The sequence below is a fragment of the Entelurus aequoreus genome, linkage group LG14 (assembly GCF_033978785.1).
Source record: "Entelurus aequoreus isolate RoL-2023_Sb linkage group LG14, RoL_Eaeq_v1.1, whole genome shotgun sequence".
In the NCBI taxonomy this organism is placed as follows: Eukaryota; Metazoa; Chordata; class Actinopteri; order Syngnathiformes; family Syngnathidae; genus Entelurus; species Entelurus aequoreus.
The window spans coordinates 51,072,417-51,090,569 of NC_084744.1; the positions used below are offsets into that span (position 1 = coordinate 51,072,417).

Sequence of the window (18,153 nt, forward strand, 5' to 3'; positions counted from 1 at the left end):
ATAAGTGCAGACGAGGCTGTAACTGTGTAACGAGACTAATGACGCAGCAATATAATCTTCAACCTTAGGTGTGTGATCTTCAGTTGTTCTTACCAGCGCAGACAGCAACTCAGAAACAGACAAATGTTTTAAAAAATGGGCGACCTGAAAGTCAGAGACTATGATAGCATCACATCATTTCTGGGTACCTGGGGTGCGTTTCAGCGTAGGGTTTTCCTCGCGCTGGCCATAAGCATCTATCCCAATGGCTTCATTAGCATCTATATCGTATTTGTGGGCGACACGCCGCCTCACCAGTGCTACATCCCCGAAAGCGCAAACCTGAGCGAGGCGTGGAGGAACGTGACCATCCCCATGGAGACGGTGGACGGCGCCGAGAAGCCCAGCTCTTGCCTCAGACTCAACCTGGCGATGGTCAAGAACTACTCGGAAAATGCAGTCGTCCCACACGTGGGGGTGGATGTGGCGGAGATACCTTTGGAGGGCTGTCGAGACGGGTGGACGTACAGCAAAGACATTTACCAGTCGACCATTGTCACCGAGGTGAGCCAGAGAGCTTTGGTCGGTGTCTTGAAGCTAATCTAAGATGCATCTTTAAGAACACTTTCTCTGACATCAAAGGAATGACTTCTCATTAGAGTTGTGTACAAAGTCTGAGCTGACTGAAACCCCGAAAGAAAATGCAGCAAATCAAGACTATATTTCATGCAATTGGGTGCATTTCTACACTATCAACGCGTCTTTTTAACACTTACATGTCCCACGTAATGTACCAATGTATCTTTTGTATTTATTTTTGTAGATACAGACAAAACAAATGACAAAATCCACCACAGTCAACAAATTTACACTAAATTATCATCCCCAATACGGCTATATAAAATGTATGACAATATATCAATGAATATATAAAGTTCGGGAGATTACATAATCACCTACGGCAGGGGTGCCCACACTTTTTCTGCAGGCGAGCTACTTTTCAATTGACCAAGTCGAGGGGATCTACCTCATTCATATTTAAAATGTATTTATTTATAAAAGAGACATTTTTGTTAACAAGTTAAATGTGTTTATTGATAATACAAGCAAAACAAAATTGGTGCAGTTCAGCTAAATTTGTTGGTTTTCTGACATGGACTTGTTTCTTCAGCATTGGCCAAACGTTTAAGTCAGGACTTTGGAAAGGCCATTCTATAACCTTAATTCTAGCCTGATTTAGCCATTCCTTTACCACTTTTGACGTGTGTTTGGGGTCATTGTCCTGTTGGAACACCCAACTGCGCCCAAGACCCAACCTCCGGGCTGATGATTTTAGGTTGTCCTGAAGAATTTGGAGGTAATCCTCCTTTTTCATTGTCCCATTTACTCTCTGTAAAGCACCAGTTCCATTGGCAGCAAAACAGGCCCAGAGCATAATACTACCACCACCATGCTTGACGGTAGTGCTGGTGTTCCTGGGATTAAAAGCCTCACCTGTTTTTCCCTCCAAACATATTGCTGGGTATCGTGGCCAAACAGCTCATTTTTTGTTTCATCTGACATCACATGGACAAAGACAAGACCTTCTGGAGGAAAGATTTGTGGGCAGATGAAACAAAAATTGAGCTGTTTGGCCACAATATATTAAGGTTTGCTAAAGAAACAAGTCCTTGTCAGAAAACCAACAAATTTAGCTGAACTGCACCAATTTTGTCAAAAGGAGTGGTCAAAAATTCAACCAGAAGCTTGTGGATGGCTACCAAAAGCGCCTTATTGCAGTGAAACTTGCCAAGGGACATGTAAGCAAATATTAACATTGCTGTATGTATACTTTTGACCCAGCAGATTTGGTCACATTTTCAGTAGAACCATAATAAATTCATAAAAGAACCAAACTTCGTGAATGTTTTTGGTGACCAACAAGTATGTGCTCCAATCACTCTATCACAAAAAAAAAAAAAAGAGTTGTAGAAATTATTAAAAACTCAAGACAGCCATGACATTATGTCCTTCCCAAGTGTGTGTAAACTTTTGATCGTGACTGTAAATGTAAGTGAAATGCTGTCATTTGTGAGGATAAGGAACATTTGTTTGTCCGAGACCGTCCATTTATTCCCGACACAGGTCCTGAACTAAACAATGTGAAGACGGCCAATTGAAACAGCGACTAAACTAGGATGCTAAAACTAGCAAGAACAATCAATGCACCCACAACAAAGCTCATCTGTTTGTGTTGTTTTGAACAACATCATGGATGTAACATCAATGTACAAACAGGAAAGCAGACGCAACTTGAGATGTCTGTCTTTCTCTCTCTTTTTGTTCCAACAGCCTCTAATCTTCTCAGAACAACAGCACAATTCCCCCCTTCACAGTAACAGGATTGTGCACCACATTCGGTCTGACTGCGCTAACAAAATAAAGGTTTAAAAAGTAGCTTACACAAGCATAATGTACTTAAAACACTTATTGATACATTTACAAAACTATTATGCTTGGACTTAAACTGTTGGTCAAAATTGTCCAAAGATACGGTGCACCTAAAATGTGAGGATTTTTGCATTTACAAAACCCAAAACCAGTGGAGTTGGCACGTGGTGTAATACGTAAATAAAAACAGAATACAATGATTTGCAAATCCTTTTTAACTTATATTCAATTGAATATACAAGATATTCAATGTTCGAACTGAGAAACGTAATTTCTTTTTGTAAATAATCATTAACTAATTTAATGGCAGCAACACGTTGCATGTTCACCACTGTGTTACATGGCCTTTCCTTTTAACAACACTCAGTAAACGTTGGGAACTGAGGAGACACATTTTTGAAGCTTTTCAGATGGAATTCTTTCCCATTCTTGCTTGATGTACAGCTTAAGTTGTTCAACAGTCCGGGGTCTCCGTTGTGGTATTTTAGGCTTCATAATGCACCACACATTTTCAATGGGGGACAGGTCTGGACTACAGGCAGGCCAGTCTAGTACCCGCACTCTTTTACTATGAAGCCACGTTGATGTAACACGTGGCTTGGCATTGTCTTGCTGAAATAAGCAGGGGCGTCCATGGTAACGTTGCTTGGATGGCAACATATGTTGCTCCAAAACCTGTACGTACCTTTCAGCATTAATGATGCCTTCACAGATGTGTAAGTTAACCATGCCTTGGGCACTAATACACCCCCATACCATCACAGATGCTGGCTTTTCAACTTTGCGCCTATAACAATCCGGATGGTTCTGTTCCTCTTTGTTCCGGAGGACACGACGTCCACAGTTTCCAAAAACAATTTGAAATGTGGACTCGTCAGACCACAGAACACTTTTCTACTTTGCATCAGTCCATCTTAAATGAGCTAGGGCCTAGTGAAGCCGGCGGAATTTCTGGGTGTTGTTGATATATGCTTTTCGCTTTGCATAGTAGAGTTTTAACTTGCACTTACAGATGTAGCGACCAACTGTAGTTACTGACAGTGGTGTTCTGAAGTGTTCCTGAGCCCATGTGGTGATATCCTTTACACACTGATGTCGCTTTTTGATGCAGTACCGCCTGATCGACGTACCGGATCGAAGGTCACAGACTTAGCTGCTTACATGCAGTGATTTCTCCAGATTCTCTGAACCTTTTGATGATATTACGGACCGTAGATAGTGAAATCCCTAAATTCCTTGCAATAGCTCGTTGAGAAATGTTCTTAAACTGTTGGACAATTTGCTCACGCATTTGTTCACACAGTGGTGACCCTCGCCCCATCCTTGTTTGTGAATGGCTGAGCATTTCATGGAAGCTGCTTTTATACCCAATCATGGCACTCACCTGTTCCCAATTAGCCTGTTCACCTGTGGGATGTTCCAAATAAGTGTTTGATGAGCATTCCTCAACTTTTTCAGTCGTTTTTGCCACTTGTGCCAGCTTTTTTGAAACATGTTGCAGGCATCAGATTCCAAATGAGCTAATATTTGCAAAAAAATAACGTTTTCCAGTTCGAACTTTAAGTATCATGTCTTTATAGTCTATTCAATTGAATATGAGGTAAAAAGGATTTGCAAATCATTGTATTCTGTTTTTATTTACGATTTACACAACGTGCCAACTTCACTGGTTTTAGGTTTTGTAATTAACAAACATTTTATCAAATGTAATGCTTCACACAAAAAGCACACGCCCTACGGTGGTAACATAAGTGTAAAACGTAAAAAATGGAATATAAAAAACTTAAAATGTAAAACCTGAATTTGATTGTTTTGTTATATTGTTATTTAAATGTATTATTACTATTATTATTATTTTTGTACTTGTGTTTTTTTCGTTAATAATGTATATTATTTGTTCTTTCACTTCACCTCTGCTCCTGATGGGTTGTAGTTAGTGCCTTGCATGGCAGCTTCCACCATCATTGTGTGAAAGTGTATGTGAATTAGTGAATGCGATGTATAATGTAAAGCGCTTTGGGTATCATTCCATGTATATTAAATAAATATAAATATAAATACAGACCATTTACCATTCTTCATTTAAATTATATTTAAAGTTGAGTTTTGGTGGTACAATAAGTACTCATGTTTTCAAATTAGTGAATAGTCATGTTATTGATTGTGGTTACAATAGCAAACAAAATAATCATGATTACTATTTGGAACTGTTTTTCCATTTTTAAAAAACAACGTACATTTTACAGTAAGATTTTTTAAACTGAGCTGCCACTTTTTTACTGTAAAAAGTAGTTGTTTTTTTACATATTATGTAAAAAAAAAACTATTAGTCAAAAGAAACCAAAAGAGATGGTACAGGATTATCTGCTCACAGATGCCACCTGGTGGTTGTTTGAGCACACTACAGCTAGACCTGTATAGTCCCGCTCTTTCATGCTTCAGTCACATGCAAGATTCCTGACTAAGTAGTAACCAGAGGAGACTTGTCACTACTTTAAAAACTACACAGCAGATCTTAAGGAAGTCCAGCGCGCGGCCCAGGAAGAACTGGCTGTACATTGGTGTATCTTTTGAGAAACTTTGAGCTCGTCTGGTGGCACTGGGGCAAAGTAGTGCAGTGACCTAACGGATGCTGCAGATGGCGCTATGTTGCAAAAGGCTAGCTGTGTGCTCTTCTACTTCTACTGTGTGTTCCTCAACCTGTGACTCATTCCTAACGAAGACTTGTGCCCCTTGTTTAGTGGGACCTGGTGTGCGAGGACTCATACAAACTGCCACTGACCTCCTCCATCCATTACTGCGGGGTGCTCGTTGGAGCGTTCGTCTCAGGCCAGATGTCGGACAGGTGCGTTCATGGTGAAAACGCCCGAAAAATTGTGTTTCTAACAATAAATAGGGAAGAAAGCAAGCCCTCATGTCACATACAACCGAACATTAAGTAGTGGGACAGGCTACCAAGTTTCAGAAAATGACAAGAGTGAGACTTTAGTTTCACGATGCGATCGAAAAAATGTTGGCCTTTTTTAATATGGATGTGGTTTGTTTTAATGTCAATTTATACCTTAAGACTGATGTCCTCCCTGCACTGTGTCCACTGTTTGATTGAATACTGTTTTACAGTGTAAGGCCCTGTAAATTGACCCTTACAAGGTCTGTAACTCTGACAGTGTTGGGTCTATTTGCTTCCACACACACACACACACGCACGCACGCACGCACGCACGCACGCACGCACGCACGCACGCACGCACGCACACAAAATTGTATCTGTCACCTTCTTAAGACCTCCGAAAAATGCCTACCTCTTTAGGACCACCCTTTCTAGATATATAAAGATTTGTATTTACAACATTAATAATATATACATACTATGCAAATTAAAAAAAAATTGTTGTGAAAAATGAGTTGGACTTTCACAAGAAAAAGGTAACAATTTCACGAGAAAAACTTTGGCAAATTTTGACAGTATTATATTAAAAGTCGTCATTTTACTCAACGCGAGTCAACATTTTATAAGAAAAACTGAACATTTGTGCAATGTTATGATGAAAGTTGGAATTTTACTCAATAACAGTTGCAATTTTACAAGAAAAGCTTAGAATGTTGGCAATTTTATGAAAATGTCACTATTTTACAAGAACAAAAAAAAAAAATTGCAACATTGTGATAAAAGTCAGAATTTAATATGACAAATGTCACCATTTTGCATTAAAAAGTAATAATTTTACGAGAAAATATTGCGATATGACAGAAACACAAAACATATGAGAAATTGTTCGCAATTTTATACGAAAAAAGTCGACATATTGTGAGAAAAAGACTGCTTTTAGTTCTTTTTTTTTTTTGGTTTGAATTCTTTGTTTGTAATTGGTTTTTAATATTTGTTATTTACTTCAAGTTATTACAGTATGTCTCTATATACATTGTACAGCCCTTACCTTTGGGCTGGTACCGAGGGCGACTGTGTTGACCAGTTTGACGCGTGTAAATGATAGAATGTCCAGTACTGTAGAACTGTGTTTGGATATGACAATCCGTTTATTCCAGCTATCTAAATTAAATCAAATGTAAGTTATATAACATAAAGTATGCTAACCTTGAATGGCACATTGTCACAGCATTGTCACGGCAAGACACGACACGTCACGTCACAAACACGAACACGCTCACGGTCGAAAACTGTTTGTCCTCCAATCGCCCTCCCATGCTCACACCTGTGCCCAATTTATGGAGGCTACCATAGTAACTGCACCATAACAACAGTGCCCTCCCTGTCAACACTTCCTGGTTCTTAACAGGAAGTGGGCGGAGCAATCTGCCGAAAAGGAAATTAAACATACTGAACCCAACAATCAATTTAGAGAAAATAAAATAAAAACAATATAAACAAATAAGGAATTTTGGCTCCAACATACATATTTATTTATTTTTTTAAATTATTTTGGCCAAAAGGGGGCGCATTTCAATTTCTTACACACACTTATTTCATATGTTGACCAGAGGGGGAGCACTTTTAAAACCGACAGTCAATTTGAAAAATTTTGGGACCACCCTCATTTTGATAGATTTCACCACCAGGGGTGCAAATGAGACATTATCTATTTGATGCAATGGTTTTCCGTAGAGATGTCCGATAATGGCTTTTTTGCCGATATCCGATACTCCGATATTGTCCAACTCTTAATTACCGATATCAACCAATACCGATATATACATTCGTTGGATTAACACATTATTATGCCTAATTTTGTTGTGACGCCCCGCTGGATGCATTAAACAATGTAACTAGGTTTTCCTTGTTACATAGCGGGGGGTGTATATTGTTGCGTCCCGGAAGAGTTAGTGCTGCAAGGGGTTCTGGGTATTTGTTCTGTTGTGTTTATGTTGTGTTACGGTGCGGATGTTCTCCCGAAATGTGTTTGTCATTCTTGTTTGGTGTGGGTTCACAGTGTGGCGCATATTTGTAACAGTGTTAAAGTTGTTTATACGGCCACCCACAGTGTGACCTGTACGGCTGTTGACCAAGTATGCGTGGCATTCACTTGTGTGTGTGAAAAGCCGTAGATATTACAGTGTTTCCCATAAACTGCCAAGACACCTGTGGCGGTGGGGGCGTGGCTATGGGCGTGGTCGCCATGACATCAGAGTAATTTGCATAATTTACTACAATGATATGATTTTCTCTAAAAAGGCTCCAAAAATGCATACTTACTAATTAATAATAACAGTTTTGTTTTAAACGTCCATCCATCCATTTTACAATATAATGACAACACTTTATGTACATATTTATATACAGATTTGAACAATAAGTTATTCACTAAAATATATTTATTAATTGTGGTTCTTACAAAAAATATATCTTACAAAATATTAAAGCTAAAATGTCTCTCAAAGCTCTGCCCATTTAATTAGTGTATACTAAATAATTTAACTTCAGCCTACTACTACAACCATATTATTTACCAGCAACATAAAGTGAAACAGAGGCAGAGGTGTCCTGCCACAGTCAGTAACAAATAAACAGAAAACAGTAGTGGCCAAATACAAATAAGGCAACAAGAGAAGTATCCTACACTTCTCTTTTGTAAAGTAAATCTGAACAGCCTATATGGGCATCTACATCAACTTTATGATTTGTCTGAGAAACTGGACAGAAAAAAAAAAATATATATATATATATATATATGTATATATATATTTTTTATTTTATTTTATTTTTTTATTTGTGGCGGACGTAATTCTTCCGTGGCGGGCCGCCACAAATAAATGAATGTGTGGGAAACACTGTATTATGTGACTGGGCCGGCATGCAAAGGCAGTGCCTTTAAGGTTTATTGGCGATCTGTACTTCTCCCTACGTCCGTGTACACGGCGGCGTTTTAAAAAGTCATCAATTTTCCTTTTTGAAACAGATCCCGATCATTTTGAAACCGATACCGTTAATTTCCGATATTACATTTTAAAGCATTTATCGGCCGGGATAATATCAGACTGTCGATATTATCGGACATCCCTAGTTTTCCGTATTGGGACCATGATTTATGTCCTGACTTGTTCACCGGTGCTCATATGGACCGGTGTTGATGTCTCAAGAAGGATAGAAATACAAGTACACACACACACACACACACACACACACACACACACACACACACACACACACACACACACACACACACACACACACACACACACACACACACACACACACACACACACACACACACACACACACACACACACACACACACACACACACACACACACACACACACACACACACACACACACACACACACACACACACTTGAGTCTCTTTTTCAAGTGTGAACTGGCCAAGAGAAGAGGCAAATAAATGTTACACAGCTCTGCAACAAAAACAGGACATGATAGACCTAAAACACTACAGTTTAACAAGGAAACTCCAGATGAAACAGTGAACCAACCGTGGACACAATTGGGTAGTTACCTTCTTTTGGCGAGCAGGAGAATGTTGAGTGGGTTTTAAAAGTCGGCGCTGTTGTGTGTGAAAGATAGTTTGAGGCACCAAGACCGCCCGCCTCCTTCTTTTTTTTTTTAAAATGGCGGTTAAAATGTTTGTATAGCTTTCTAGCTTCCATGTTCCAAATGCAATCTTAAAATGGTTAATGGGTTATACTTGTATAGCGCTTTTCTACCTTCAAGGTACTCAAAGCGCTTTGACACTATTTCCACATTCACCCATTCACACACACATTCACACACTGATGGCGGGAGCTGCCATGCAAGGCCCTAACCACCACCCATCAGGAGCAAGGGTGAAGTGTCTTGCTCAAGGACACAACGGACGTGACTAGGATGGTAGAAGCTGGGGATTGAACCAGGAACCCTCAGGTTACTGGCACGGCCACTCTGCCATCCGGATGATCGTGGCGGATCATCAAGTGTTATACTAACTTTCTCTTTTACTAACTTACAAGTCAGTATTTCTCTATTATATTTATTTCACTGTATTAATACATGCTCGACATTTTCTATTTGATTACATTGATCACTAGTAATGCTATCTTCCTCCTTCCTAGTTCTATTACCACTTCTTATTACTCCTAAACTCCTTTATAATACTGCCTACCTTTTCCTTTCTTTATTTCAACTACCCTGCCATTTTTTATTTAGCTCTATCTTAACTATACTTTTCACTTCGGCTTGACTGGGATTAATTTCCATGTTTATTCCTGTTTTAGTTGCTTTGCATTCTTATCTGCTAGTTGGTGTCCACAGAAATGTTAGCACTCTTCCTGCTTTAATTATTGTAAAGATTGTCTCAACTATTTGATGTATTAAATCCTGTTATTTTTCAAAAGTTGCTTTAGCTTCCTCTGTCCAATCAACTGCCGTGTAAATTGCTAATAATTATTTCTTAAAAAACAACAACTGGTCACTAATTACTTTATTAAAAACTATTTTTGTTGTGGAATAAGTGTATTTTCATGAAAAAAATATATATATAGCACTAAATAGGGAAATATAAACAAAGTGCAGAGTGTGGCGTGAAAAATGGGTGAATTGCATGACTGTCACGCTCAAAGCGTGAGCCTTGACAGCTCTGTAGCTACGTGAGCTAAATGCTAACATTACATTTTAACATCATGCTAGGATAGCATGGCTATATGAGCTACATGCTAAAATTACATTTTAACATCATTGACCGAAGAATAATAATAAACTAAATGTTAGATTAGCAACACTAGCATATCTATGTCAGAGCCTGCTTAGAGCTATGTGAGCTAAAGGCTACCATTACATTTTAGCATCATGCTAGGTTAGCAACACTAGCATAGCTATATGAGATACATGCTAACATTACATGTTACCATCATGTTAGATTAGCAACACTAGCATAGCTATGTGAGCTACATGCTAACATTATATTTGACCATTATTCTAGGTTAGCGACATTAGCATAGCTATGTGAGCTACATGCTAACATTTAATTTTAACATCATGCTAGGTTAACAACACTATGTCAGAGCCTGCTCTGAGCTGTGAGCTAAATGCTACCATTACAGTTTAGCATCATGCTATCTTAGCTACACCAGCATAGTTATACGAGCTACATGCTAACATTACATTTGACCATCATGCTAGGTTAGCAACACTTGCATAGCCATGTGAGCTACATGCCAACATTAAGTTTTAACATCATGCTAGGTTAGCAACTTTACCATAGCTATATGAGCTACATGCAAACATTACATTTTAGCATCATGCTAGGTTAACAACACTAGCATATCTATGTCAGAGCCTGCTCTGAACTATGTGAGCTAAATACTACCATTACATTTTAGCATCATGCTAGGTTAGCAACACTAGCATAGCTATATGAGCTACATGCTAACATTACATTTTAACATGCTGCTAGGTTAGCAACTCTACCCTAGCTATGAAAGCTACATGCTAAAATTACATTTTAACATCATGCTAATTTAGCAACACCAGCATAGCTATGTGAGCTACATGCCAACAATATATTTCAACATTGTGCTAGGTTAGCAACACTAGCACATCTATGTCAGAGCCTACTCTGAGCTATGTGAACTAAAGGCTACCATTACATCTAGGCATAATGCTGTGTTAGCAACACTAGCATAGCTATATTACCAACATGTTAACATTACATTTTACCGTCATGCTGGATTAGCAACACTAGCAGAGCTATGTGAGCTACATGCTAACATTATATTTTACCAGTATTCTAGGTTAGCAACATTAGCATAGCTATGTGAGCTACATGCTAACATTACATTTTACCATCATGCTAGATTACCAACACTAGCAGAGCAATGTGAGCTACATGCTAACATTATATTTTACCATTATTCTAGGTTAGCAACATTAGCATAGCTATGTGAGCTACATGTTAACATTTAATTTTAACACCATGCTAGGTTAACAACTCGAGCATAGCTATGGCAGAGCCTGCTCTGAGCTGTGAGCTAAATGCTACCATTACATTTGAGCATCATGCTATGTTAGCAACACCAGCATAGCTATATGAGCTACATGCTAACATTACATTTTACCATCATGTTAGATTAGCAACACTAGCATAGCTATGTGAGTTAAATGCTAACACCACATTTTAACATGCTGCTAGGTTAGAAACTCTACCATAGCTATGTGAGCTACATGCTAACATTACATTTTAACATCATGCTAAGTTAACAACACCAGCATAGCTATGTGAGCTACATGCCAACAATATATATTTAACATTGTGCTAGGTTAGCAACACTAGCATATCTATGTCAGAGCCTGCTCAGAGCTAAGTTAGCTAAAGGCTACCATTACATTTCAGCATCATGCTAGGTTAGCAACACTAGCATAGCTATATATATATTGCAGTTAATTACTAGGATGCTAACATTACATTTTACCATCATGCTATGTTAGCAACACCAGCATAGCTATGTAAGCTACATGCTAACGTTAAATTTTAACATGTTGCTATGTTAGCAACTCTACAATAGCTATGTGAGCTATATGCTAACATTACATTTTAACATAATCCTAAATTACCAACACTCGCATAGCTATGTGAGATACATGCCAACATTATAATTTACCATCATACTAGGTTAGCAACATTAGCATAGCTATATGAGCTACATGCTAACATTACATTTCAACATCTTGCTAGTTTAGCAACACTAGCATATCCATGTCAGAGCCTGCTCTGAACTATGTGAGCTAAATACTACCATTACATTTTACCATCATGTTAGATTAGCAACACTAGCACAGCTATGTGAGTTAAATGCTAACACCACATTTTAACATGCTGCTAGGTTAGAAACTCTACCATAGCTATGTGAGCTACATGCTAACATTACATTTTAACATCAAGCTAAGTTAGCAACACCATTATAGCTATGTGAGCTACATGCCAACAATATATTTTAACATCGTGTTAGGTTAGCAACACTAGCATATCTATGTCAGAGCCTGCTTTGAGCTATGTGAGTTAAATGCTACCATTGCATCTAGGCATCATGCTGGGTTAGCAACACTAGCATAGCTATATTAGCTACATGCTAACATTACATTTTACCATCATGCTAGATTAGCAGCACTAGCAGAGCTATGTGAGCTACATGCTAATATTATATTTTACTATTATTCTAGGTTAGCAATATTAGCATAGCAATGTCAGCTACATGCTAACATTTAATTTTAACACCATGCTAGCTTAACAACACTAGCATATCTATGGCAGAGCCTGCTCTGAGCTGTGAGCTAAATGCTACCATTACATATTAGCATCATGTTATGTTAGCAACACCAGCAGAGCCATGTGAGCTACATGCCAACATTACGTTTTCACATCATGCTAGGTTAGCAACACTAGCATAGCTATGTAAACTACATACTAACATTATACTTTACCATTATTCTAGGTTAGCAACATTAGCATAGCTATGTGAGCTACATGCCAACATTACATTTTACATCATGCTAGATTAGCAACACTAGCAGAGCAATGTGAACTACATTATATTTTACCATTATTCTAGGTTAGCAACATTAGCATAACAATGTGAGCTATATGCTAACATTTAATTTTAACATCATGCCACGTTAACAAAACTAGCATATCTATGTCATAGCCTGCTCTGAGCTGTGAGCTAAATGCTACCATTACATGTTAGCATCATGCTATGTTAGCAACACCAGCATAGCTATAAGAGTTACATGCTAACATTACATTTTAGCATCATGCTATGTTAGCAATACTACCATAGCTATATGAGCTACATGCCAACATTATATTTTAACATCACGCTAGGTTAGCAACACTAGCATAGCTATGTGAGCTACATGCTAACATTACTTTTAACATCATGTGAGTTCAACAACATCAATGTTAGCTACATGTAATGTTAGCTACATGCTAACATTACATTTTAACATCATGCTAGTTTAACAACATCAGCATAGCTATGTGAGCAGGTGAGTTCATAGTGAAGTTGTGGTTTGAGACACCTTGAAAATAAATCTGTCTGCCTTTCTAAACACAGATACGGAAGGAAGCCAGCCCTGTTCGCCATGATGTTCCTTCAGACGCTTACTGTGACGGCCCAGATATTCTCTCCCAATTGGGAGATCTTTGCTTTCACTTTCTTCCTCGCAGGCGCAGGGGGGTTCTCCAATTACATCATCGCCTTTGTGCTGGGTACGTTATGGATTTTTAAAAAAAAATAAAACACACATTGTGGCGGCTGTTCTGTACGTTGTACAGTATTTTGTAGGGATGTCCGATAATATCGACCTGTCGATATCATCGGCCAATAAATGCTTCAAAATGTAATATTGGAAATTATCTGTATCGTTTTTTTAAATTATCGGTATCGTTTTGTTTTTTTGTTTTTTTTCATTAAATCAACATAAAAAACACAAGATACACTAACAATTAGTGCACCAACCCAAAACAAAACCATCCCTCCCCCATTCACACTCATTCACACAAAAGGGTTGTTTCTTTCTGTTACTAATATTCTGGTTCCTACATTATATATCAATATATAACAATACAGTCTGCAAGGGATACAGTCCGTAAGCACACATGATTGTGCGTGCTGCTGGTCCAGGGGGGGGGGCCTGGACGTGCGGGAAGGGCTGCGGGGTTTGGTGGCGCTGGACACTGTTGGCAACCAGGCCTCATGTTTATTTTTATTTTATTTTATTTAAAGGGTTTATTTTATTTTATTTATTATTATTATTTTTATTTTTTATTTATTTTTTTGTTTTGTTTTGGTGTATGTATGTGTGCATATGTATATGTATGTAGGTGTATATATGTGTGTGTGTGTATATGTATATGCATGCATGTGTGTATGTGTATGTACAGTATGTGTATACACATATATGTATGTATATGTGTATGTATGTGTGTATGTGTGTATGTATGTGTAGGTGTGTGTATGGGTGTGGATGTCCAGTGGATCGATTGGCCTGTATGTGGATGAGTTGGGGTAGGTGGGTTGGTGGCCTCTGTGGTAGCTGGGGGTGTGCGTTGTTGTGGTTTACAGGGTAGGTCGCTTTTTTTTGTTTCGGTTTCGGCGGCCGTGGGTGTTTGTGCTGCGGACGGGCGGTGGTGGTGATGGTTGCTGTGGTACTGCCGGCGGTTGGCGTCGCTGTGTTGGGTTGGAGTGGTTGGGGGACTGTGGCTGGTATCTGTGCGCTTGTGGGGTTGTGGGGGCTGGCTGGCGTTGGCTTGCCGGCTGGCGTGCGGGCGGGGTGCATTGACTTCTGCCCCCGTTGGGGGGCGCCGTCCCCTGGCCGGAACTCGTATGGGTACGTTGCTGTGTGGATGGCCGGGATGCGGTGTTTGCATTGGGCACGGGGCTGTGCAGTTTTTCTGCGTTTGGTTGCTGGTATAGGCTCTGCGGGGTTGGGGCGGGCGGGGGATGGCTTTGTTTGGCGGGGGGTGGGCTCGCGTGGCGTCACGCTAAAGTGGTCTGGTGTGGGTCACGGGCCGTGGGGGTGGGGGCGGCGGCTTCCTGGCCGTAGTTCCTGGTTGTCGACCACATGGACTGGGGGGGATGTCCGGGCCCTCTACTCCTCCTACTTATAGCACACACAGTCACACAAATATAGGACTTTGGGGGATTGTCCTGCGGGGAGGCATGGCGGGGGGTTGAGGATGCCTCCTATGGGGCTCCAGTCCTCCTGTCTTGTCCCCTGCTCGTCCATCCCTCAATCTTAACTGCATATTAGACACTTAGGATTTGGAGGGCTCGGCTTGGTTGGGACCCACCAAGACCTTGATGTCCCCCAATTTTAATCGCATTATTAGTTCCCACAAGCATACATATCTCACTCACACTACAGTACACGCATCAATAGGGACTGGAGGTCGGCTGTAATGGCTGACCTCCTAATTTTAACTACACAGTAGACACTCTGGGGGCCTTGTACACATGCATGTGGGGGGGTTGGGGTTCGGCGCACCCCTCATTGCCTCGTCGGCCGACACGGATTCCGGGGACTGCGTTCTGGTGGCCTACCAGGCTTTTATTAATTTATTATTATTATTATTATTTTTATTTATGTATATGTATATGTATATGTATATGTATATATATATATATATATATATATATATATATATATATATATATATATATATATATATATATATATATATATATATATATATATATATATATATATATATATATATGTGTACATATATATATATGTATATGTATGTGTATATGTGTGTGTGCATGTATGTATATATATATATATATACTGTATATATATATATATATGTATTTTTTTTAAATAATTTTTATTATTTACTTACTTTATTTTATTTTATTTATTTATTTGTATTTGTTATTTTTAATTTAATTTAATTTGTATTTTATTTTATTATTATTATTTTTTAAATTATTATTATTATTATTATTATTATTATTATCTTATTATTTATTTGTGTGTGGCGTCGCGCGGGTCTCGCTTCCTGTTGGGTGGGGTCCGTGCCCGTGACCTTGCGCTGTGGGGTCTCTGTTGGCGACTTGATGTGGTGGCGGTGCGGCGCCCGTGTCTGGTCTGGATACTGTGTCTCGGTTGTTTGGGCGGTGGTGTGTTTGTGCGGGTTTGGGTTGGGGTGGTGGGGTCTTTGGGGGGGGGGGGGTTGGTGTCTCTTGCGTTTGGGCTTGCTGGCGGGCTGGCGCTGGCTGGTCTCTGTGATCCTGTTGGCGTGTGGTTGCCGGTCGCGGTTTTTTTTGATCGATTTGATTGGGTGGTGCTGGCTGTCTGGGGGTGTTGTGGCTGCTGTTTCTGCTGCCGTTTGTTTGTGGTGTGGGCGCCCGTGGCTGCTGGGTCTGGTGCAGGGGGGTGGCTGATAATGTGACTGGTGGCAGCGCGCGCGCGCGGTGGTTTTGGGGGCTGACAAACTGTGTATGTGTATGTGTGTGTGTGTGTGTGTGTGTGTGTGTGTGTGTGTGTGTGTGTGTGTGTGTGTGTGTGTGTATGTATGTATGTATGTATGTATGTATGTATGTATATATATGTGTATGTGTATGTATGTGTACATGTGTATGTTTATGTGTATGTATATATATGTATGTATATTTCTGGGGGTACGTTCTGGGCCTGCCTGTCGGGTGGGGGTCGGCGCCTCAGGCTACTGCATCCGGACCGCGTGTCTGGAGCTCCTGGGTCCCGCCGTCCATCCCTTCCGGGTGCCCGTCTTGGTTGGGGCCTGTTGGGTCTGGTCCCTGCGTCTACTGTGGTAGCTTGGTGCTGCAGGGTATTCCGAGGTGCTGCGAGTCGGCCAGTTGTTGGGGTAGCGACCTTGTGTGTCAGCATGTCTGTGATCTTCTTTTAATTCTTTTTTTATAAATAGATTTAATTATTTATTTATTCTTATTTTTTAATATATTTTATTAATATTATTATTATTATTATTATTATTATTATTATTATTATGTATTTATTTATTTATTTCCCCTACCCAAGGGGGGGACTCGGCGGGGCGGTCGCTGGTTGTTCCATCTCCATCGTTGGGGTCCCTGCGGGTGGGGTGGGTGGTTCCCGTGGCCCCGTGCTGGGTGGTCCTGTGGCGGCCGGCTTGGGTGGGGTGGCCGTGGGCTGGCCTCGCCGCGCTCTCCGGGGGTGGGGGGCTCGTGGGGGCCCAGTTGCCGGTGGTGCGGGGGCGGTCTTCCTGTCCGGTTGCGGGGGGTCTCCGGGCCCCTCGGGCGGGGCGTCCCGCCTTTCTGTCCGTGTGGGGTGTGGTCTCTCGCTGGCTGCTTTTCTCGTGCCTTGTCCTCTGCCGGGTGCGTCTGTCTGCGGCCTGCTGCTGGCCCTTGTGGGCGGCACGGTGGGCCAGGCTCTGGGGTTCCTGTCGCTGTCCGGCTTGGCTGCGTGGGGGCGGTGGCCCCTGGTTCCCTGGGCACCACACCTACTGTTTGAGGGATGGGCTCTCTGGGAGGCTGGGGCCGTACTCTGGCTCCCGCACACACTGGGAGTCAAATGTATTGTACATGCAAATTCACATATACTCACATACATACATACACAGGTACCTACGCTCCCACATACATATACAAATAAATACAGTACATATTTACACACTCAAAGTTCATACATCCACACGCAGATTCATTATACAAACATACTGTATACACATACTGTACATATACATTAACTGTACAAACACACAGATACATATACTGTACAAATACATTCACTGTACAAACACACATATACACATACTGTATATATACATTCACTGTACAAACACACATATACACATACTGTACATATACATTCACTGTACAAGCACACATATACACATACTGTACATATACAAGTACATATGCACACATACACTCATGCACATAATTACGTTTCATCAAACATATATTAACGTTGTTGCCCTAGGGTAAACTGGGTATAACACATGGCACACTGACAAAGCTTAACCTATTGTTACTATAACAATCTACAAGGTTAATGTAGGTTGCTTCTCTTTCTTCCCCTCCATTTTTCTGCATTCTTTCGTATCTCAAGTTATCATTACGTATATGTATTGTTGCATTTGAACAATTGTATTGTTGATAATAAAGGTAAAGTATTGGTATTGTTTATTATCAATAGCACTATTTCTATTGGTATTTGTATTGCTCCATTTTTAGTATAATAATGCTCATTGTCATTTCTGTATTATTTTTTATTTTCACTAACTGCTTA

At 40.2% G+C, this 18,153-nt stretch overlaps 2 protein-coding genes across 7 annotated transcripts in view; one reads left to right on the forward strand and one right to left on the reverse strand.

Moving 5' to 3' along the window:
* The window catches only part of LOC133665011 (solute carrier family 22 member 4-like), a 127,679-nt gene that overhangs the window by 63,390 nt on the left and 46,136 nt on the right, over positions 1-18,153 (reverse strand). The window lies entirely within an intron of this gene.
* Positions 136-18,153, forward strand: part of LOC133665009 (organic cation/carnitine transporter 2-like) — a 33,349-nt gene continuing 15,331 nt past the window's right edge. Inside the window, exons 1-3 of the mRNA XM_062070145.1 lie at positions 136-543; positions 5,151-5,254; positions 13,470-13,624. Coding sequence (XP_061926129.1) covers positions 136-543; positions 5,151-5,254; positions 13,470-13,624 — 667 coding nt within the window. The remainder of the gene's footprint in view (positions 544-5,150; positions 5,255-13,469; positions 13,625-18,153) is intronic.